Source organism: Clinocottus analis, unplaced genomic scaffold, assembly GCF_023055335.1.
Source record: "Clinocottus analis isolate CAN_PGR_092001 unplaced genomic scaffold, fCliAna1.0.p SCAF_4, whole genome shotgun sequence".
NCBI lineage: Eukaryota > Metazoa > Chordata > Actinopteri > Perciformes > Cottidae > Clinocottus > Clinocottus analis.
In genome coordinates this window covers 22,806,458-22,831,303 of record NW_027176153.1, presented here as the reverse complement: position 1 = coordinate 22,831,303, position 24,846 = coordinate 22,806,458, and the positions used below count along the sequence as shown (strand labels likewise).

Genomic DNA, 24,846 nt, shown 5'->3' with positions numbered 1-24,846 from the left:
TGAAAAATGACTGCAAAAAGGTTGCTGATGGATTTCCTGTCAACCCTATTAATGTTAATCGTTTCAGCTGTACTTGTATTTACTGCTGGGCAGATTCAATGTATAACAACACATACATTATCAGCTGTTTGTATGCTTTTTTGTATGCAAATAACATTTCCCTCTGAAAAGTAGAGGTATAAAGTGGCATTTAAAGAAAGTAGTCAAGTGAAGTAAAAGTACCTCAAATTTGTACAACAAGATCTGTCTGTATGTTGCTTTGGTGGAAACTGGCTGGATTGAAAAAAGAGCGGGAAAAACAACTTCAGCTGTTGCTGTTGGTCAGCAGCAGTCTCTCTCTTTCTCTCTCTGTCTCTCTCTTTCTCTCTCTCTCTCTCTTCCTCTTTTTCTTTCTCTCTTTCTCTCTCGTTGTTCTGAAGCAATGAGACATGCTCAGGTCTTTCTCACTTGGCAGGTTAACTACCTTCTCTGAGCCTGGAGTGTGATCAGACGGGGGAGCTAAGGGGCAGCTGCTCGCTCCCCCGCGGTCGGGTCGCTCTCGGGGTCACTGCAGGGTCAGGTGTCAGGGTTTGGCATTCAGGTTTGCATGACCGAGTGAAGTGTGAAAGAGCTGCTGGTACATTTACTTTTGGCGAGGAGTAATGTCCAGAGGTTTGTGAACGATTATGTCATCTGAATGTGTGTCTTTTTTTTATTTTTTAGCCATGCTCAGTCCAGACTGAAATATCTCGACAACTTTTGGCTGGATTGTCATGACATTTTTTACAGACATTTACGGTCCCCAAAGGATGGATGTTTGGTGATTTGGTTGACTTTCATGTTTTTTTATTGAATCTCTCATCTACTATGGAAGGGATTGGCATGCAGTTTTGTAAAGATGTTGTAGTTTCCTTCAGGATGAGTTGTGATTACTTTAGTCATGTTTTATTTGCGAATACTTTGGTCTGTGACTAAATAAAAAATTCAAAAATACCACATTGGCCTTGGCTGTCTCTATGGCTAAACTGTCAAATGTTTGGCTGGATTTTGTTACTTAATGACGGAGAAAACTGTTTCCCCCTGTTTACAGTCGTGAGGGCCACTGGCTGTAGCCTCTTATAGCTGTCCATTTAACATGAGTAGCATCAATCCACTCATCGAGAGGCCTTTAAACACCAAGCTTGTATAAATAAACAACACGAAAATGCGATATACTTATCTGTTTAGGGCTTTTCATGTGAAAAATATCCATAACTACACCTGGATGTCTGGCTTGCTTCGAGGTTTTTAACATCAGTGATTGAAGCTGAGCGCTCACTTTCAATCGTTCGTTGGTCCTTCGGACCAAAAACAATAACTTCTGTTTTTATCTTTATTTAATTGAAGAACATTCTGGCACATCCATATGTTGATTTCTTCAATGCATTTAGCCAGTCCTCGTATGGGTTTATAGTCCCCTGGTGATATAGTTATGTAGATTTCTGGGTCATCTGCATAATTATGATAACACACTTGGTTGTTTTTCATAATCTGAGCCAGTGGAAGCATATAGATGTTGAACAGAAGAGGCCCCAGTATTGAGCCTTGGGGAACACCACGTCGTCCTAGTAAGCTCTGATGTGTAATTAGCTACCGACACAAAGTATTGTCGGTCCTTTAAGTTGGATTTAAACCAGTTAAGGGCTGCTTCAGAGAGTCCTACCCAGACTTGTCAGTTTCGGTGGAAAAGGTCTGCGCTGCCTTTGTCAAAGTTGAAAGGAGTAATAAAGTTTCCTGCCTTGGTTCGGACTGTGGAGCCGGCGGGTTGTTGTTTCGTGCAACTCAACCCTTTCCACGCGACTTCATGGGTTGATGGCTTCATCCGCTGTGCGAAAGCTCAAGAAAAATCAACCTTCCTCCGGAAATGTTCCGTATATTATTCCAGTCCTGTGTGAAAGTTCTCATCACAAAAACAGCAGTTTGAAAAAAAAAAAAAAAGGGAAGGATATTGACATAATAAATCATAATCCCCTCTGGTGGGTAAAGGCCTCAACTCTCAGCAAAAAAGCAAGTAGGATTGTAATGCTTTAATATAAAAGTTTGAGTTTTCACTCTACATTTAGAAATGGAAAGTTTGTGTCCAAATGAAAACCTGAATCTGAATCCTTGGACTCAGATTCAGACAGTTTTTTTTTGGGTTTTGCATTAGCAAACTTGGCTGCTGAGGTCTTGTCTGATTTGTATGTTTGAGCAGAAGAATGTCTCTCTGTTCTCGTTCTCTTCTTGTGTGAAGATGTGATTCATCTGCTCAGATTAAAACGGGAATGTTATCCTCAACTCAGTGGGGCTGCCTGTCTGCTTGGCTGCTTCTACTGACTGCGAGACCGTTGGTCGTTGGAAAGCGCCAGAACTATAACGTCTTCTTGCCAAGGGAGGTTCTGAAAATATGCGTGTTGTTCGAGGTCCAATGGGACTCTTAAACGCCGGATCCAGTAGGAGCGTTTATCACAGCAGTGATTGTGAAAGTTTTCTTAGATAAGCAACACAAAAGTGTGACAGTTTGAAAACAGTTTGTTTTTGTCCTCCCTTATTTTCATGCAGGCAGTCTTTCCTTAAAGGGGCTTTCTACAGATTCATATTTGAAAATCAGTTTACTCATCACGAGGTGTGTACTCCTATGAAAACAGTTTAATGATGTTTGTAGAGTCCGAGTCATTGAGTTGCATTATGGGAAACGTAGTGTTCAGTTTTGTTGTCGTATAACTGACTAAAACTGCATTCGTTTTTGCCAGTAACTTCCTCAAATTTATGAAAGTCGATCGCTAAATTGCTCCCCTTTTATTTTTTTACAAGAGTCTTTATCATTTTAAATCAATCACTTTTAAACTTTTATGGAAGTTATAATGGATGCACAAGGATCAACCACTGACATGTCGTCTGTCCTCTGCTACGCAATGAGAGTTCACGCTCCCTTTTGAATACATAAATACCCCAAAAATAGTCCAGGCTATATTTTTATTATTTGCCAATATGTCAGACCAATTTTTGCCCTTTTTATGGGATATTGTCGAGTCATGTGTTTCTCCTTCGCTGTAATTAAGGGTTTTGTTTGACCACAGCTACATAAAATCAGTCAGTAAAACCAGCATTAAATTATGTTTTTTCTTTTTCTTTTTTACAGTTGACTTTTGGATTATTCTTAGATTTCCTCGGCAGTTAAAGTGTCATGGTCACACAGCATATAAAGCTATTGACAATAATCAATCTTTTGGTGAAATTCACTAGTGAAGCCTTTATTTTAAATGCTTGAAATATGTTTGGCCTCCGTCTGTGGCTTTGTTGGGTGACTAAAACACTAAATGTGTTTTTGACTCCATTTTTTTCCCTCGTGTTTCTGGGCTGAGGGCTTCCTGAGGAGACGCGTCAAGCTCTCGGGCTGCTCTTTCCCTCGAGATTTATGTGCCTCGGTCTGCGGCGTGCAGAGAAAGCACCGCACAGCCAACACATGAGCAAGTAGAAGGGAGGGCTGGCAGGGTGGTGGGGCAAAGGAGGAAGAGGAGCGAAGAGGAGGAGGAGGAGACAGACAGGCAAAAGTTCATCCTCAGGAGGCGGCGTGGTCATCCAAGGTGGATCACTCAACCTGCCGCCAGGCTACATATCTTCTTAAGTTAGAGAAAACATCAGGGTTTGTTGATTTTGGAGAGGTGGTGTGCAGTCGGGAGAGAGGAATATGTATTGTCAGCCAGAATCGAGTTCACCCTCTTTCCTCCTCGTTCAATCTTCTAATTATTCCTCCTGTTATTTTCCTTCCAGATTACTCTCTGATGAGAGATTTTCTCATGTTACAGGAAGTTCAGCTGAGCTGCACACACGCAGATAATGTACGTTTCCGACATCCTATTCAAAGTTCAGGCCCCGGGGAAATCCAAACGGAGAGGACACGACAGCCTGAGGTGTATGATTTTTGAAAACAAAGATCCATGCCTTCAAGTTTGGTGGACTGACAGCTTGTTGACTTTAGTCTGTTGTTGTAAAAAATGAGGCTTTGGCGCTCTTGGCTGCCTTCAGGCATGATGGGTAAACTCACTATATATATGTGTGTATATATATATATATATATATATATATATACACATATATATATATATATAGTGAGTCAAGTTTACCCATCAGCTGCGCCCGTCTTCTCCTTCTGAGATGACGAGGAAAGGACAGTAGATGATATTTATAGATATGTTGCGTCCCATTTTGCGCCCCATATCAGGGACTTCTCAAAAAACTTTTCTTTTTTTTTTACATTTAGCACAAATTTGGGAAGGAAATGGTTCGAATGTGGTCGTCAAAGGTCACTCCTACCTCACGAAACATTTTTGTTTGGCTATAACGAGTTTATGAAGGGACGACGTTTGAGACAGACATTGACGACGTAAAGTAATTGACTGTTAATTGACTCAGCGGCCCATTAGTCTCTCTGAGGGATTTACAAAGCTGTTCTTTGTCGTGAGAGAGGGAAGCCGACACGTGTCCTCCTGCTAAAATAGACCATGTTTTTTGGGGGGGGTTCCTCCACGAGGACGAGCTACGTGAGATGATGTGTGGCGCGTTACTGTTTATTCAGTTGCTGAGAGCCTTCAGAGCAGTGACGGGTTCGGCTTTCATCTTGGCAAATTTAGATGGCAGGACACTGGACACACTGAGGTCGTAAGAGAACGAGGGGAGTAAATCATGTTTTATTTTTTGTCCATGCGACAAAAAAAATACATTTTTAAGGCATCTCAATGAGCTCTGGTTACATGCTTTTTTCTGACATTTAATAGACTAAATGATTGATTTATTGTTTATTCTCGAAAATGTCTCAATGTAGTGGAAAATGTCTTTTATTGAGACACTAACAAATCTCGGAAAATCTAAAATATTGAAAAAATATTATTTGATTCAAGTCCACTGACATCTGTATTACACCTGTTTTGATAATCGGTTAATATTTAAAGTTCAAAGTAATTTGTCTTCTGTGAATGGAGTTTTAAATTCTTAGTCAAAATAATTATTTACTATTTTGTGACATTTTCTAGGGGTAAGATTAAGATTCTTCTGATTTAAAAAAAAAAACTACTTTTCATCAATTAATTATTATTTTTCATTAATTCTTAAAAATCCCAGAGCCCAAGGTCACATGTTCAACCCAAGTCATAATTGAGAAGCAGGAACCAATTAATGTTCATAGAATGACCTGATCACTTAATCAATGCATTTTCTGGAGATCACAACAGTAACGTGACACCACGAGACCTCAAAAGGTTGGAAGGTCCCGCCCTCTCCTGAACTCAACACCACACGGCTTCCCCTCACACTTTGGCAGAGATCAGACACTCGGTGAGGAAATAGTTTGCGAGGGAGTGTTGGTGGTCTCAGTGTTAAGTCCACTGCATGAATGAGTGGGTGGGCTGGGAGAGAGGCATCGTCTGCAGATGACTGTTGCTGCAGAAACAGGGGCTCGGTCAATGGCTGCCTCTCAGCTGTTTTGGCTGCACACATATTTGGCACGGTCTGCAATTATAGTGGGGGGATGGGGGATCCAAGCACTGTCCTCCAGTTGTATAGAAGAGCAACAAGGCTTTAATATACTGACCGCACATGAGTGATGCATGGATAACGCCCCCATCCTGTTCATGCAGCTCCATCGATATGGCCCAACGCTACGGCCTCCAGCACGTTGTAACAGAAGCATAAATGAGTAATCATAGCTGCAGTCGACGACGTGTCACTTCTGTGAGGCCATTAGTGCAGATGTGCGTTGCTGAAGAGGGTTTCGACGCTAATGCGGCGACGGCGACGCGATACAGACCGGTGCAGAGCTGCGAGCGGCGTTTACGGTGCGGCCCGAGCACTCGGCTCTCTCGGAAAAACAGAAAGCGGGCTTGTTTTAAGTACGAGGAACACAGATAAGCTTTCAAGCGGAGATAAAAGCCCGGGCTTATGAAACAATAGTCAGGGCTTTGAGCACATGTTTAGGGAGAGTATTACTGGAGACATTTGAACTCCCTCTGCACCTTTTATAAGCATTAGCGTTGGGTTACGACAGATTATGGGGTGGCAAAATGCTTAAATTAGTCAGACGACGGCGTGAATATGGCGCCAACGAGATGAGTGTAAACGTTTCTTCGAAGGTCATAATGAAGCTGTTGTTGCAGCAACTGCCTGTCCACTAAGCCCCTCCCACATTGTGTTGGGGGAGGGGCCTGTCAAGCTTTCTGTTCTTGAGCGACACATATTGTGATAACAGTAAATCTTTAACAAGGGGTCCTTGATTTCAAAGGTAAACAAAAGCAGACTCCTAATTCCTTGCTAGCAAACATTAATTTCATATTTTTATCACCTATCGCTAGCTTGCTAACAAAGTAGCCTGACTTCCTGCCTGTTGTGTTATTGTACTTGCACAGTTGTTGTATTTCCACGCAGCTTATATCAAGTCCTGTAAAATGTGTTTTTATTATTCATGTCTTCATACATACATGATGTTGAGGCTGAAGCAGCATTACTCGAAAAAATTAAACATCCTCACCCGCTAATGCTCTATGTCGAAGACGTGGAAATAAATAGCCTAAATAAATTTATCACTGAGCTAGTTAGTCCGATAAGTATGACCAGGAAACATGCGAGACACCCATTTACCTGCTTATTGTTACTGAAGGACAGGCTTTGAGGATGGACACCACTACATGGGACCCTGCTGTCTTGGCTAGCGTCCGTTGCAGTAAACGTTGCCCAATTCTTGCTCTTTTAGTTTTGGTTTTGGAAAAGCTTAAAGTATGGCTCTAAATATTATGACATCAAAACCCCCGACAGGCTCGCTGTGCCGAGTTACGGTTAAGTGGTTGGGGAGGTAAGATATTTATGAGTGACTCTGAAAATGTACTGGGTTGGATTGCTTGGCATTGCATAGCCGGGGGGGGCCTCCTTGACCCTGCATTAGTTCATGTAGTGGTCTGGAGGAAGAGGAGGAGGAGGAGAGCCAGGCAGCTAAGAATAACTCAAGCTGCTGTTCAATGTAGCTGAAGGGGATGTGCCCCCCCCCTCCGCCCTCCAGTCAGCCATCCATCTCTGTAATCCAGCCTCAATTAGGACACTAAAGCAATCAATATTCTAACAAAATCCTGCTATTTCTCCAGACAGGAAGTGTCTTCATCACAATGGGGCCCTCAGACAGACGGGGCCGCCCTCTTGTCTCCCCCCCTCCCCTCCCTCCTTGTCCCCACTGTCGCCTCCCAAACTCTCCACACTGACGCAACCTTCTGTGGCAGGTTTTGAATGAAGATTGAAGATGCTGAAGAGCAAACAGCAGATTGATTATCAAAGTCTGCTGATTGCTAAAGGATCTCTTGAAGCTGGCATGTAGTCTGCTGCTCTACAGCTGTCCTCATTTGTATGCTGGCAGAGAGAGAGACGACATCGCCGCATCACTCATTGGCTAATTCGCTCTCCCCAGCGGGTCGCCCGCGCTGTGGGTTACAGTCGGTGTGCCCCAGCTGGCGGTTTGGTTAGAGGGGGCGGCCACGGCTGTATTTTCGGGGTCACTACCTGGACCCAGTGTTGGCTCCCTCCTGAGCGTCCCACCTGCTCGTTTTCCCTCCAGACCACCAGGCTGCTCTGCTGGGATTCACCCACTAAAACACAACCTTCTGGGGGCATTCGTGTCCACCTGCATCCCCCTCAACCCCGCAGCCAACAAATACTGTACTCTCATATATTTAACTCGAGTATTTCTATTTCATGCTACTTTAGACTTCCACTCTGCCAAATATCAGAGTTTTTTTTACCCTTTTACTTTTTTATTTGACAGCTTTAGTTACTGGTTACTTTCAGGGGTGGGGAAAAAATTGATACGACATAGTATCGCAATATTTTGCGTGAAAGGAACTATCAATCTTCTATTTTTTCAATTCTAAACCTTTTGGTCCTAGAATAATGAAATATTCTTTTTTTTTTTGTTGACAAAGTTTTCCTTTGGGGACAATTTGCGGTTGAAAAAAATGTAATAAATCGCATTATATCGCAATACTCAACGTATCGCGATAATATCGTATCAGGATGATATTGTATTGTGGAACCTCTGGTGATGCCCACCCCTAGTTGCTTTATATATTAATTGCATACAAAACATATGATAAGCTTTAGAAAATATGGTTTAAAAAAAAAAAATTGACCAAATAAAAGCAAAAAAAAACAACCCTTTTTCTTTAATGTGCATTTTGATGATTTACATTACTCACACCAAGACTTTAACCTGTAATTGAGTATTTTTACAAAGTGTTATTGCTACTTTTCGCAATAGGATCAGAATACTTTTTTCCTTTCCACTGCTTAATGGAATACAAGAAACATTTCCGTTCACACTCCACAAAAATGCCAGCATGGACAAAAAGTTATTCTATTCCAACATTTCAAAAGACTTGTAACCTTAAGCGTCATTGTGAAACTAGTCATTACGTGCGGTGGTTCATGAATCCAGGAGAAAATGGAGGTGTTCTGCGTCTCGGGGGCCAGGAGACGGCACCTCAGACGTTCCTCTGGACGCACCGTCAGCATGTAGAAACCACCAAAGCTGCAGCTTGCTCAGCACAATCTCAGTGTTAATGATTCCATCTTAATTCTGCACACCAACACGGGCATGTAATCTCAATCTGCCTTGACGGGCTCTAAACGTATTGTGTTGTTGCTTTTACTGCTGGTGAGCAGTCTGCTGATGAGTTTTTAATGGCGTGAGGATGCCACAGTATAGCTGTGTTGTGTGAGTCAGGTTATTATCTACTTAGCTTCACTGCTCCCCCGTGGTGTGAATGAGGGTCAACTCACTAGCACGTCGGGGACCTCTCCGGCCCATTTAGGAGATGGTTGCCTTGGCCACGGGCCTGCGGGGAAACCCGTGTGCATCCATTATGGGAGGCATGTGCAGCGAGACGGAGCAGTGAGGGGGAGGGGGGGGTGCAGCCTGGAGGGGAGTAGTGGGTCCACACACATCTGGAACAGTTAGCCGGGCTGTCACTATGTTGAGCCACTTGTTCAGCTGCATTCATGAGCAACGCAGAGAGTGGATCCCGTTGCCTGCGGAAGACTTCCTGCATCTTAAAGGAGCGACTTCTTTGCCCTTTTCTGTCTGAGTCGGAAGCTTGATAATGACAAAAAAATGAAGCATAACCTCACCTTTTTCTGACCCTGTTCAACTTGTGTATAGTCTCGTAAACATAAAAGGATATTGTGAATCCAATCATCCACAGAAACCTTGACGAACCATTCAAACCACGTCTGAAGTCTTTGCACATTGATATTTATAGCACAGTTAAATAAACATGTTGTGGAATTGGAGGTTTTACAAAAGATGATAGAACCTTCGCTGTTTCAAAAGTGCTGCGTCTACTTCTGGCAAATTTAAAATGGGTCATTTACAAACTGGTATTTGTAGACGTTTGAAAATAAAATATTAAGATCACATTTCCAGATCAACGTGTCTGCTGCTGAGAGGCGTGAAGGCGAGCGAGCCTCCTGAAATGCGAGCGCCCGCTAAGCTCCGCGTTATCGCATAAAAAGGGCAGTTTTCAAAAAATGACATCAGCAATGAAAACAGCTTTGCTCACAGCAACGTTATCCCTGGGTGTGGTTGGCTGAAGGCTGTTCAGCAGGAGATCAGTTGAGGTTACAATAACACACGTTCCACATGTGGAATAATGTGGTATTGATTATTTTAGTAATGCATGTTTCCATCTTGCATGAGTTGGAGCTTTTGACGGATATTTCCTCTCAGGAGTATTCCCTCCCCTTCCACTTCCTCAGATCCCTATAAAAAGAGAGGAGATGGTATAGAGTGAAAGCTGTGGGAGTGTGGGGTGTGTGTGTGTGTGTGTGTGTGTGTGTGTGGGGGGGGGGGGGGGGTATGAGAGCACGTGCCATCCTCCGTCCGACGAGCTCTCTGCGGCTAATCCACACCCAAGGCCAGCGAGAATGAGATGAGACAGAGATACAAGTTTTATATATCCTGCCAGCTGTGGCCGGTTTTATGCCACAGATACTGTCATCACAGAGCTGCTGTGTGTTGTGTGTGTGTGTGTGTGCGTGTGTGTGTGTGTGTGTGATGTGTTTTTTCCTTGATATTAAATGGAAAAGTAGTCTTAATGGGATAGTATATGAAGGTAGATTTGTGTCTTTTTTACCTGAGGAAATTTCCAGTTTGTAAGTAAATCTAAAAAAATAAATAAAAAATGCTTTCAAAAAAAAGCTCACAACTACAAAAAAACTACAAAAAGCTCTCAAAACTAAAATATGATCTCCCCGAAAAAATTTGCTCTCTCTCTCTCAAAAAAATGCTTTCAAACCTAAATTTTATTTTTTGAGAGCGAATTTTTTTGTGAACAATTTTTTTTTTTTGAGAGAATTTTTTTTTTTTAAAGCAAAATAGTTTTGAGAGCAAATTTTAGTTTTGAAAGCATTTTTTTTTCAGAGCAATTTTTTTTTGCGAGCAAATTCTTTTTTTTTCAGAGCAATTTTTTTTTAGAGCAATTTTTTTTAAAGCAAATTTTACGTTTGAGAGCAAATTTTATTTTTGAAAGCAATTTTTTTTTTTGATCAAATATTTTTTGGAGAATTTTTTTTTAATTGAGAGCAAAGATTTGGAGATAATTTACTTACAGACAAGAAATTTGCTCGAGTAAAAAAGACACAAATCTACCTTCATAATAGTGTAGGTGTTTTGAAGGAGCGCTGTGTGAGGTACATAGTCAGGGTTTTACTGACTGACATGACAATAATGTCCTGAAAAAAAGCTTAAAAGTAAGATCATCTTCAAAATATCAATATCTGTGTAAGTGTACAGTATTTAGAATATTTTCTGACTGGGAGCTAAACTGGAAAGTGAAACTAATCCAAACTGTTTTTGTCACTTGAGTCCTGTGACTTTGAGGAAAATGCAGTTTGACGGCAAAATAAAGCGGTGAAAATATTCTAAATACAGACTACACTGAAACAGATATTGATTTCATGAGCTTATTTTTAGATGACTAAAATAAGGTTTGCTGCTGCATACTCTGGGCGTCTTGACCCCCATCCATCTGCATCTGTCGCTTACTATAGAAGTACCTCATACAACCCCACTTCAAGACGAACAAGCTGCCCCTGATGCCAGTATATTTCTTCAAAAGCGCTTCTCAGATGTTAATACTTTATAAGAGGCTATATCCAAATAAAAAGTACCCGTTGGAAAAACGAGAAATGTGATGTCAACGGATGAAAACCAAACAATAAAGGGAACATTTAATCCATGACATTTTGTAATTGGCACTAAATAAGTACATCTGAGGCCAATGGGAAGTCATGAGACCGAACTCAGAGGATCTCCAAAGTTATTACAGTTCATCCTCTGGTCACCATACATGCGTGTACCAAATTCCATGACAATCCATCCAACAAATATTAAACTAAAAGCCCAAAATGTTAACCTTTTATGGGGGCATAATATGAAAAGTTAGAGGATCACCAAATTCCTTAAGATGCACCTTGTGGGGCACATGGATGTTTAGATATGGACCAAAGTATTGGACTGTCCGGATATTTGGTTGAGGTATGCAGAGCATGTGTTTTTATGAAAAAGACTGACTATCATCATAGTTGTACTCCTATGACACACCCCTCTGTGCAACAGGAAGCAGATGCCAACAGGATGAGCTGCAGGTTCTCAATGCATCAATTCATTATAGTCGCTCTCCTTATTGACACCAGCATGCGGAGAAGCCGAGGGAGCGGTGCATTTAGGGGGCTACGTCATGCAGTGTAAATCACACCTCTCTCTGTGTCGTGCGGTTGGGTGTGGTATTAGCGGCGGTGGCGTTGACAGTGGATCGGGGGATGCTCGGGACGCGCCAGACAGCCGCGTTCCCTCCTCGCGTGTCGAGACCTCGTCTGTCACTTTGTTTTGACAGAGCTGAACGGCTCCCAGGACGACTCTCCCACAAACTCCCTCTACTGCTGCTGCTCCAACATGTCTGGGTTTGGCTACGTGCTAAAACTCCACAGCTGTTTTTTTTCCAAATGAGATAAATTACCTTTATGGGATTTATTGTCGTCATCCGGTAACACGTGCTTTAAACACTCTTCTTGCTTTTGTTTTGCAGGGCAAACATCGATGAAGTGGAGACGGAGGTTGTGGAGATTGAGGCGAAACTAGATAAGGTAAGACATGTTGCCTTCCACTACCCGCTATCTCCTTGTCCATCTGGTCCTGGAAAGCCATTTAAAACACTTCCTGTGACGCGTATGTGTACAATGCATTATAAACTAAATTAACCAGCCTTGAATTTGTTTGGAAATAATCGTGTGTTATTTTTCCACTTCTGGAAAACGCACCTTTTAAGGGTATTTCACACTGATCCCAGGCCTTTACAGCATTAGTATATAGTATGAAAAGGACTAAAAATGAGGGTTGTTGGTTTGTTCTCTATAATCTATCGCAGCGCATCTTGTTGCAGCGGTACTCGGCGTCTTGCCCGTTGCGCTGCTCGTCGTGGCTCAGTCCCGTTGATAAGTTCAGCTGAGGTACGCCGAAGCGTGACGAGGCACTCCCACCGGCTTTCAAGGCACCCGCTTGATGAGGAAGCCAGATGTTAAGGCTGTAACGCTCGTTGTTGTGTCACAGGTCCATCTGCTCCCTTTGACATTGAATTAGAGTGTGTGTGTGTGTGTGTGTGTGTGTCTGCGAGAGCCAGGATTAGTCTGTTCTCCTTTTTATATCAGCAGTGTTGGAAACCTCCAACAGAGTTCTGTGCTTTTCAGTCCACATCTTCCATTTGCTGCAGGATTCAAACTAGTTCAGTTGAACACAATGGAAGGAAACAACAGTGGACTGCTGTGAAAGAACATAATGAGAGCTTCTGATCTCATCGTTTCTCAGGGTTTAACATTCGACCATGAAGAGGAGAGGATGTTCAGGAATCCATATTTAAATGGATTAATACTCAGCCGTAGATTCAGGAGCTTTCAACTACATTACACACTGAATGCCAACTTCTGTAACATTTTATTTTATTGTTTATTGACAGCGATACAAAACAAAGTAAGACATTATGTCATTAATACAAAGTTGACGATATTAGCATTGTGCTCAAGCCGTCGCTATCGCTAAATGAGGGTTAAAGGTACACGGGGACAAACTTTCTAAATGAAAGTTAGATAAGAATAACTCATAGTTTTTACAATTTAGGTTGTGCACCAATTGAACAAAACCTACATATATTGTGTTACCTATAGAGGTGTCGGTTAGTGGATCTTTTACATTTTTGAAATCATGCTAGGTTATTCTCATAATTTATTTCAAGTGTTGGCCCCTCGATATTGACTTAATTCATCAGAGTTTACTTTAATATATCACACAAATTTGTGCAGAGCTTTGCTTGTAAATCATGCATGAACTCTGGATTGATTCTATTATGAATTTGGCAAACTGTCTTCTTCTCTCGTGTTTCTTCGCATGGCATGCACGATTGTCAAGAGGCAGTGCTGTGATCGCAGTATGAACCGGAGGAGAGGTGAAGCGAGGGAAGGTTGTCCTCCAGTTAATAGTTCATTGAAGGCATCTTTCCTTCAGATGGATAAAAAAAATACAATTGTGTCGCCAAATACACTTTGGCAGCCGATAATAAATCTGGGCGGCCTGCCTAAGTAAAGTCTGTGTGGAAAACAAAGGTTATCGACCGTCTCATCTAACTCAAGGAAGCAAATAAGCATCCTTTAAAGAACGGCTCAGTCGTACGTCTGGTTAGCAGCTGGGAGGAAGTGGGACTTTGCTGGAGAATAAAAAGAGGATGGAAAAACCAAAGCCTGCCATTAAAACTAACACTTTTTCCCCCTCTCATGAAAAGCTGAACAGTATGGGCCGACAAATTTGACAAATATCTCCCAATTTTTGCTGACTGACACAAAGACGACAGTGTTCACAATATGTGTCGTGTGGCATGCTGATGTCAAACATATTAGACACCACCATGTCCTCAATGATACGATGTCCTCAATGATACGATGAGGTGTGAGAGTGACACCTTTTTTATTTATGTCTCCCAAATGTGTGTGTCTCTCTCCTCCTCAGCTGGTGAAGCTATGCAGTGGGATGATTGAAGCAGGGAAGGCGTACGTCAGCGCCAACAAGCTCTTCGTCAACGGCATCCGGGATTTGTCTCAGCAGTGCAAGAAGGACGAGACGATCTCGGTGAGCTTCTGATGAGTAAATGTGAAAACATCGTAGCCTTTTTATTGTGGTTTTATCGATCAAATTTCCCTCTGACGTTTAGCGGATAGGATCGTGAGAGTAATTGTCTCCGGGGACGGGGGCTTTCCTCCTCTCTGGGTGTTAGCCTGAATGTGTGTGTGTGAGTAAACCTGATTACTAACAGATTAGTAAGTGAGCATCACATGCGGTCTGGAAACTTACTCCTGGCTCCGTCGTCTCGGGCTGCTTCATTGCTGCTGACGTTGAGTACTATTAAATGCCTTCTTGGCTTCAACCCGGAGACTAATTGTGAGTGTCTTATTGTTCGTATTTGTAGTTTCCATTGTAAGAAGAAAAAAGGCCTGCAATTATAGATTATTTTCCTGTGCAAAGTTCAAGAGAAGAAACCCTGCAATGTCACTCAAGTGACATTAACCAGCTTAAAGTTAGCATTACAGTTCTTTTCATATCCTGCTATTTAGATTTTGGTTTCAATTTTTAGTGTTTATATTATGATGCTATTATGTGCTTTTTCATCCTTTTGCAGGAGTGCCTGGAAAAGTGTGGTGAAAGCCTCCAGGAAATCATCAACTACCACATGGTGAGTCGGCCTGCTGTCCGACATCAGTATTCCTAGAACGCGGAGGCTCCAGCTGAGCAGTTTGAACCGATCCCACGAGCGTTTCTTCTTTCACACGTCGTTAAATATGTCGGTCCGTCGCTGTCGGAGCGTCGTCACAGTTCAGATCGTCTCTGTGTATTAGAACAATGTTGTGAGTTGTCTAGAGCTACTTATTAATAAGGCGCATGCATTGTAACTAATGGTTTATAAATGGTATATCAAGCATCAATGTAATGAAAATTCAGGGTTGCCAGGTTGGGATTTGAAAGGTGTTTATCCTTTCTTTTAGTTTTAGTTAATAATACAGTCATGAATGTTAGCAATCATTGTATCATTAATTCATTGCAATAGTCTGTAACATCTTATAATGCTCATATAAGCATATATAAGGACATTTAAAGTATTTATTATTATAATATTTTAAATAATTATCCTTTTAAAGACTTAACTGAAGACCAATTTCTGTTTTATGCTTCATGTTATCTGTTGATTTATAAGGATAAAACTGTGTCTACTTAACAGGGGGAGTTAAAGTTAATCAATAAACACGTAAATCAATTTATTGAATGAACTCTTATCAACTCGTAAAGGGGTTACATCTTCCTACAGGTTAGAATGACCACAACCCAAAGAAGTCTTTGTTTTGCTCTGAGGAAATAAAAACTACAGTTATTTGACATGAGATAAGTAGCATAAAATATGAAACATACGTAAGAGTCCCCTCTTCCAGTTGAACTACAAAAACACAAAGCGCCATGCGCTCATATTTTGGGTATTTTCGGTCCAGCTGTTTAAATTGAACACAGAGGAAGAGAACGACAGTGGACATCACATCTCCCAAAGCTGAAAAAACGCTAAATCTTTCTTTCAATATTTTCTTATTCCCAGCGTTGTTGCTGTATTTTCATAAACGTACATCTTACCCCTGACATAAACAGCGTTTCTGCTTTTCTGCTGCGTCGGTTCCCCTCCCTGCCTCTGATATAAATGCCCCCCCCCTCCTCCTGCCCCTGCGAGGCCTTTTTGAAGTCCATTTGCTCGAACCCGCCGCGTGGGTTGACGATGCTGTAAAGTGCAAAGCGTGTGCAGGGATCACTTTCCTGTCTGGAGCCCCGACAAAGATGTCATTCACCTCCAGGGCATAGAGAACGAGAGAGAGAGAGAGAGGGAGAGAGAGGGAGGGAGAGAGAGAGATTGGCCGCTTTACAATTAAAGGGTTAATGACCCCGGGGGGCTGCTTAGCCAGGAGTAGATTAGGTTTAGTTGCTGGACAGCAGCAACCCTGTGTGACCTTGAATGGGTCACATATGTACAGTATCTGTGTGACTGTATGTAGACAGACAATAGCGTCCTCTTGTCTGATATATGTATATATAAGTTTATATATATATATTGGAGTGGGGGGACCAATAATGAGGGGAGCCGGTGAAGTGAAGGTTGTAATCACAGCAATGAAAAATAAAACTCTACAGCTCCAGAGCCGAAAGACAAGCAGGAGTGTGCATCAGAGGACAATAAGGATGTTTCTCAGGATTTCTGTCGCCAGTTGCCAATGTTTTTTCTTGTTGCGGTTGTTATTTACAGTGACGGAGATCATATTTAATTTTATTTTCATTGCACAAGAAGTACCGAGACAATGAAATGCAGCACAGCCAATGCAACCAGCAGTGCAAAAGGCAGAAAAGTGTTTACAGTATGACCTAAAAGATAGAAATATTTGTACAAGTGATAACATTTTAAAAAGAATGCAACTCCTCTCACTGTTCTCATCAACTATATTATTTAGCGCAGGTTTAAAAATATGAACATTTATTTTGAAATAGCATGAGCACATTTTCTGTGCATGTTGCGTTTCGTAAACTCTTTTTAGACGATCTGCTGTACGGTTTGTTTATTCTAATGGTCTTAGTTTCAAGGATCTTATTATATCATCAATGAGGATGAACTAAATATTGGATAAACGTTAACAACATCAAATTCAACACCACAAACTACAGCAGACTAAATATGAGTTCACTTGAACACCTCCAATAATAACTTGCATTATAACCTGCATGAAAGCATAAATGGATCTTTTTGCAGGACGGCTCTCAGACGGCATTTGTCTTAGACAAGTGTACCTAATAAACTTCCCTAATAATTGATCTCATGAAAGGTCTTTTGCTGAATATTTGAGAACAAGTGATCGATCTAACTATATATATATATGATGCGAAATTGCGAAAAAGCTACTTCATGAAGCTTGTATTGTTCATTTTTTCATTTTATTGGAAAGCCGGTTCTTTTTGTGACTGATCTTTCGCACATTTCTTCATATTTCAACCACATTCTGCTTCTTCTCAGTCAGACTTGGACTTGAGAGCATCCGGCTGACAGCGTTTCAGTCTCACGTATCCTCTTGTTGACTGGCTCAGTGTGTTACACTTTACAGGCCATGAGAGAGCAAGGCTTTGGCCTGAGACCAGCTGGCCACTTCCACTGTAAGCCCAGCTGGGTTTTCAGCCTCCTGAACACCCCCTCTTCCTCCTCTTCCTCCTCCTCCGCCTCCTCCTCCTCCTGTCCATTAGAGCCAAGAATCTAACTGGACATTAATATGATTGTCTCTCAATGCTTTCCTTTGTTAGCTTGGTGTGTAAGCAGCGCTGGAGGGGCGACGTGTCGTAAGAGTAGATTCCCGAAAAATGATATTTACAACGACGTGACCTTACCGTCTCCTCGTCGTGACCTACTGATATTAAAAGACCGTGATTAACATTTCATGTTGACGTCTTTTACGCGTTCCTATTTTAATCTAGGAAAATTCACCGCCGGCTTTTTAATGCGCGGCTCTCCTGCAGCCTGAGGGACTCCGGCGGGGGGGCTCAAATGAATAAGATATGATGATGTTTGTATCTTGCTACTTGTGACGGATGTCCCTCTGCGTACATGCTCCTGTCATGCAGCTGCCACTGTGTGTACGCAATATAAAATGGCACCGCACTAATGGGACCGTTGAGGGCCAACTGCCCTTGTTGCAGCCGTGCTAGGATGCCTCTTTCAAAACGCAAATTAAACGCGTACGAGGACGCGAGCTCAGACAAGCAAACACACACAACCAAGAAAAAGTCTGAAAGTGTCTTGGCCCTCGCTTCCCTTCCAGTTCCCTATTTGCTCGCCCCTCTCTCTCTATCGCTAAATTAGCACCACACAACACAACAAACTCAGTTTGTATGAAGGTGAAGCCAAGTACAGCTCTCTTTTTTTAAACTTTAGCTCCGAGCTTCTGCGTCTTTTCCTGTCAGAAGCGTCACCAGAATCAGGCCAAGAATCCTCATTTAATTCAAGCATGAAACTCTATATGAATGCTCCAATAAATTATTGACTAATGTTTGACTCTAAACATCCATTAGAAATGAGAGCAGCCTGACACAGAGATGCAAAGAGAGACTGAACATCTGAGCTGCTATAGAATTATACATAGGACTGTGTGTGTGTGTGTGTGTGTGTGTGTGTGTGTGTGTGTGTGTGTGTGTGTGTGTGTGCAGTAGGCGGGGATGGATGGAGGAATTTAGGTTATGATTACATATTGTTTATTAAGTCGGTTTTCGCTTCCCTGCAGGAAGCTGTGCATACTGAATGAGTGTATTCCCATGTGAGAAACGCCAACGCTAGTGTGCGTCTCGGTTATATTTGGAAACTGGGAAACAAAGACGGACTCAGCAGGAAGCCGTTTCTGTCTGCCGCTGCAATCCTCCTCTCTCCTCGCAGACTACAACTGCGTCCTTTGTTCAGAGAGTCAAAGTATATGAAATAATAAGTCTTTACGGGGGCCTGACGGATAAACCGATGCTTAAGTAGACACTGCAACGTCCACCACGACACTTTATTGTTGTTGTGTTCCTCAAACACTTCATGATAACAGCTGATTATTGGTGCTGATGGGGATGAGATTAGACTGTAAAGACCTTGAGCGGTATGAAGACCAGAAATGTTGCATTGTTTGGACAAATTCACCACACAATAGAGGGATAGATAGATAGAAAAATAGGGAAAAAGGTATTATATAATCCAACTTTTTCTGGTGTCAAATGGCCTTTTTTCCTTGCATATACACACCATGAATTCTATTTTTACAAAGTTAATAATATGAATGTTTTTGAGGGTATATTCATTGGACATGTCTACATTATATTGGGATGTGTTTGTCCTAATATATAAACATGAGTTGTGGAGAGTAACTATCTCAATGCTTAAATATAGAAATGAATCAACACCTGACTTTCTGGTAGAAGAGTTGTATTGAACGTCTGTGGACAAACATCAGCGATTTGGTTTTTACAACCTTAAGTTTGGCATTTTGGCTGTTTTTCGCCATCTTGATTTTTGCAGGTTGCCATTGTTTTTTGTTTGTTTTTGCCTCCAGAAGTACTACGAGAGCGTGGAACAAAGTACAACCACTGGCATCGGCTTCACTTTTCAGAACCGTTGCTGCCAGGATTGTAAAATTCAACTAGCAAAGTGGCCGTAAAGTTTCTTTCTGCTTTGATTTAAAAATAAGCAGTGTAGTAAATCCTAAATATGAGTTTGCTCTATAACCAAACGTGCAACAGCAGAAGGCCGGCTGACCCAATCAAGCCGGGTGATTCAGGTACGGTCAGTCAAGGATATAAAGTTTTTTTTCCCACACTATTGAAAGTTTTGTGCTCACTCTTGTGCACGGATCATCCAATTTGCCTCGAGATTATTGCTCGAGTGCTTTCATTAGATGGCTCTGTGTCCCGACATGCCTGTGGAATGAGACAGTAGTCCATTGTGAGGGTGTTTGTAGCCGTCCCATTCCTGAGCGCTGATAACAGGCCCAGGAAGATGTGCCAGATACTCCGAAACTTACTTACTTAGGTCCGACATGTTTGAGAGTGTTTTCTTTGTTCGCACCACATCACGACTACGTTGCGTGTGTCGACCTGTCTGTTAAATATGATAAGAAGATATTGTGATTGTCAGATTCAGAAAATCCAAACAAAAAAAGGTATCTCATTCATGATTTCACCGTGACTAAAAGCCTATAGTCAGAGTCACAGCTCATTGATAGCAATGGTATGCTAACATGAAACTGTCTGCATGACAACATACTTACAGTTAGCACATTCTGGTAAAACATTATATTTATCTAATAACATGTAATTTGGGGCCGCGAGCTAACCCGTCCATCATGTAGCTAATAGAAGGGATGTGATTGGATCTCATCTGGTAAAAAAAACAACTTTAATTTCTCATCTTTATGTGGAAAGACATGTCGTTGAAGTAGCTGAAGACACGTTCACTTCTGTTTTCAGGCAAACACAGTGATAATTGTTGTCAACACAATGTGTGGGTCCTTAAAGCAGAACAAATCCGTTAAATGCTTTTCCTAACTTCAAATCTATTTCAAAAAATTGATTCATTACGTCTATTTTTAAATAGATATTTGTAGACTTCTTCTTCTGCCCCGCCTCTTGCTGACACATCACGTCTTTCTTTTTTAAAGGCGCGTGATTGCCACCACCGGCTGCAGAGCGCACTCTGAAACCATGGACAGGATTTTATTCTGTGTTTGTCCCTTCGGTGTGAATAAATATACAGATTACCAATCCAAAAACAAAATTGTCTCAATAGTGATGCTGGTGGGTTCAAACACAACTGCAAGACGCTACTGTTGATGTTCGGTGAAAGGATCACCAAAGTCACTGAGGACAAACCTCTGGGGACCCCGGATGTCCTAATTTTACAGCATTTCCTCCAGTATATAATACATTTAATGAATAATATAGTTCACAAATGATTGGGCCAATCAAACCGAAGATATTCCTTCAAGCATATTGTACACAGTACCTTTTAGGTGGTGTATTGTTGGACATCAGAGACGACCCGGGCCATCAAAGTAGGGTGTCAACTTGCCACAAAAGCAGCTCAGGAATGCTCCAGGCTGCACCCCCCAGAGCCAGGAAGTCTCACAGCAGTTTCCCTGCCATCACTCACAAACACACACACACACACACACACACACACACACACACGTCTTAAACATAAATGTGTGCTTGTTGACTCGACTACGTCTTAAAGATTGCGGTTGACATGGAGCCTCCATACATCTCACTCTTGTCTGCACGGTGCCCAACCTAACCTCTCACACCCGAGTGTTCAGGGCCGCCGCCGATTCTGTTTTCGGGTCCTTGCGTGTTCGTGGGACTCATTTTGCGCTTTTTAAACGGCATCGGGGAGAACAGATTGACCACACATGCACGGTCCAACCCCTTTGCAGTCAAACAGCCTCTTTGAACGTAAGAAGCCATGAAAAGCACTTCATTTACTCGACTACAAAGGTTGGCTCACACCTGTTGGTGCGTCTGGTGCGGCATTGGAGCGATCCCTTTTGCTGGTTGATCACATGCAGTACACATGGAGTGGATGCTTTCAGGATGGGAGGGGCGGCTTTGTTGTTCCACTCTCACACTTAGTTGGACGCAGAGTTTACAGCGCAGTAAAATGAAGCCTTAACCCACCATCCAAACAAACACGTCTCCTTTTAGAGTCGCTAGAATACAATGACCACTTCCATCTCAGCCACACGTTTATTTTGAAGCCTGGTCAGCTTTAAGTCATTTATACTTATTGTGTCCGCGGGTTGGTGGCTCGCCTAACTATAGAGAAGTGTCTCGCTCATCATCGGCGCTTGTAATCCCCGAGTTTAAAACACTCATAAGCTTAGTTTTATGGGATCCTTGCAAATCGTCTAATCCACACCCACAGTGGTATATCCAATTATTCAGGCAGGATGAGGATGCAAACCCTTTTTAACCGATCTCGCTGCTCAGTTATGGTGATAGCACTCGGGCTCTGGCAATTCGCCTGCGTGGGTTTTGCCTTTTGCGTCTGCTTTGGATGCAGACTCTGCAGTGTCACATTGTACCAAAAGCCTCCTCTCCTCACTCTCGCTCACTCGCTTCCTCCCTCCCTCCCTCTCTGTCCGAGTGACCTATTTAGCAGCAGCAGCAGCAGCAGCAGCAGCAGCAGCAGTGATCACAGAGGATATGCTCAGAGGGCGAAAAAGAGGAGGAGGAGGAAGAGGAGGAGGAGAGATGGTGAATGTAAAACACAGAAAAGAAGGCGAGAGTGTTAGTGTGTCGCAGCGGGTGTAGTTTGAGTCAGAGCGGGATTCCTCCACCATTTCACCGCACATTAGAAGGCTGATTTGTATCATGTGCATGCATCACGTGAAGGAAAATAACCCATTGTGCTTTGTCGCCCTCTGTTGGTGAGAAACACATGGAGGGCTTGAATGCAGCAAAATGTCGTTTTCCCTCCAAAAGTTGTGTCACTTTGAATGAGAAATGACAAAATGCTTCAGGTTGTGCAGAAAACGTGCATTATTTTTTTGTTTGTTCTTGTGCTGTATTAGTTAAACAGTCAAAAGCAAACATTAAATCAATAGTAAAGGGACTACATCTTCATGTGTCACATTATGAAGCCCTACTGATGGAACTTAAGCTGGCATCAATTACTTCTTTACACCAGTGTTGTTGTTTTTTAATATTACTGTTAATGTATATTAACCTATAGAAGTAGTGTCATCAAAACATAAGAATCAACGGTTTAAGTATTAATAAAACTGATATTTGCAGCAACTTAATTTTTTTAAAAAGCTTTTTTTAATGCATTTATTTAAACAATTATGCAAGAAACCATTAACGACTCAGATATCAGAGACTTGACGTGGGACCCTGAATAGACACGTCTTTTTTTTTTTTTAACAAGTCTAAAAAATGTAGGACCACTGCTTTTGATTCGACAATTCATTTTAATTCATTATTTTATATTTCTTTGATGTAACTCATAATTTAAAAATTGCCCGGTTTTCTCATCTGGATCTACGGTCCCTTATTTATTTAAAATGATTGTCTATATTGATTCATCTGCTATATTTTCTTGATTAATCAAGACTTTTTTTTCTATAAAATGTCATCAAATTATGAAAAAGCTGCTTTTTTTAGGGCCCAAAGTCAGAAGCGAAAGATATAAAATGTTACATCACACAAAACAAGGAAAATCAGCAAATCCTTATATTTTGGAAGCTGACATAACATTTTGCATTTTGCAGGAATTAAATTAAAACTGTATATAAAAGTGTTATTAAAACAGAACTCAAAGCGGAGTAATCGACTAATCGTTTCAGCTCTAGTTCGGACATGAATGAAAACCGTTCCTCTTTCGGATTATACAAAGTCATGTGTTTGAAAGACATCATCCAGCCGTGTTAATCCCTTCATCTTTTCATCTGTTCCAGATCCTGTTTGATCAAGCTCAGCGCTCCGTGAAGCAGCAGTTGCACAACTTTGTGAAAGAGTGAGTAAACCTGCAATTTACCGCGCTTCGGTCCGGTATCTCCGCAGACCTTTAAGATGTTTAAAATATTCAACAGAGCTAGAAAATAGCCAGAAGGTCCCGAACCTTCAAAGAGCAGCTGCACCCTCGTTACCCCCGAAAGCCTTTTATGTGTTTTTTAAAATATTAAACAGTACAAGCTTTTCCAGCCTGGATCTGTTGTCACAGATGTATCATGAACAATACAGTGTGCCCTCACGTCCTACCTGTGATGTCATCCTGACATTTTCTTCTGTGAATCTGCGACTCTTCTGAACAGAAATGTAGTTTTAGCTTCTTGGTGATCCAGTGTGCAGTGACTGACGTCTCGCTTCCTTAACCGTGTCTTTTTTTAGGGATGTGCGGAAGTTCAAAGAGACCAAGAAGCACTTCGACAGGGTGCGCGAGGACATGGAAATAGCTCAGGTGAAGAATGCTCAGGCGCCAAAGAACAAGCCTCACGAGGTGGAAGAGGCCGGCGGCACGCTGAGCATCACTCGCAAGTGTTTCCGTCACCTCGCTCTGGACTACGTACTACAGGTGAGACAAAGTCTCTTTGAATCCTTGAAGTTGTGTCTACAGTGAGAGGAGGCCGAGATCAACTTAAAGTTAGGTGGAAGTGTCTGTGGAGCCAAAAAGCAGAAGCTTTCGACAGAAGCAATCTTGGCTGTTTTGTGTCCCGAACTTCAACTCACTTAGTTTCGATCTTTAAATAGTGGATGTAAAACTAGTGACGCCGTCATGTTTTGAGCCTACCGCAAATCGGCGTGATGTAAAAGTCTTCCTGCTCGGGTTACTCGCAGTTCCTGTTGAAAGACAGGCTCCTGAATTTCTTTGATAGCGAAGAGTCTGAAACTGATGACTGTGAGATGGGTTAAGGGCGATATACACTCTTGCAACTGCGGCAGTTGCATCGACGGACTCGTTTGGGTTTATAGTTCCCGCCTTTTTCCGTACGCCAGAACAGCAGGTGGCACAACGACCGTTTCAGAGTCGACCTGCACACCGAGATTCACCGATATCTCCCTCCAGGAATTCACCGCCATCTGCGTGTCCTTATCCTCCGTCAGACGGGTTTTATTAACGCTCATATTTGCTGGACCTCTTCAGCCAAAACGTCCTTTAATGGGATCCATTGTTCGTGTTTCTGCTACGGCTTTTAAAAATAACGGTATTATGCTACGAAAACCCGAGTCTAAAGGACCCTTTAGGCTCAAACAGCGCACATTTTCAGCCTCTAGTCGAAAGCATCCTCAGTGCTCATTAAATAATATGAAAGGTGACAGAAAGTGTTGTTTAAAGGATGAAAAAAAAAAGCTCTTGTCTCAGCTGCTCACAGCAGGCCGTCCCCCGGCGTGAAGTGAGTGTAAATGTCAGGTTGTAGGTGTGTGAAGACGCATACTGGGAGCGTGACGAGCCTTTTGCTCCGCAGTTGATGGATATCATCAGCGTGCGTGTGTTTTAATTTGAACTGAAATAGCGCAAATCGTGTCGGGTGACATGTCTGCGATGGGAGCAGAGAGGTGAGGGGCGAGCGTCACTGTAAAACATTTAGCTGATGTTCAAATCTGTTCATATCCTTGTAAGTAATTTATGACGTAGCCCTTTTAGCTCGCAAGGGGACGTCAGCGCCTCTCCATCC

General features: G+C 42.2%; 1 protein-coding gene across 2 annotated transcripts in view; it reads left to right on the top strand.

Moving 5' to 3' along the window:
• acap3a (ArfGAP with coiled-coil, ankyrin repeat and PH domains 3a) overlaps positions 1-24,846 on the top strand; it is a 60,857-nt gene that overhangs the window by 14,202 nt on the left and 21,809 nt on the right. For both annotated transcript variants that reach the window (XM_068597343.1, XM_068597342.1), the window contains exons 2-6: positions 12,117-12,174; positions 14,084-14,203; positions 14,751-14,804; positions 23,128-23,186; positions 23,561-23,744. In XM_068597343.1, coding sequence (XP_068453444.1) covers positions 12,117-12,174; positions 14,084-14,203; positions 14,751-14,804; positions 23,128-23,186; positions 23,561-23,744 — 475 coding nt within the window. The remainder of the gene's footprint in view (positions 1-12,116; positions 12,175-14,083; positions 14,204-14,750; positions 14,805-23,127; positions 23,187-23,560; positions 23,745-24,846) is intronic.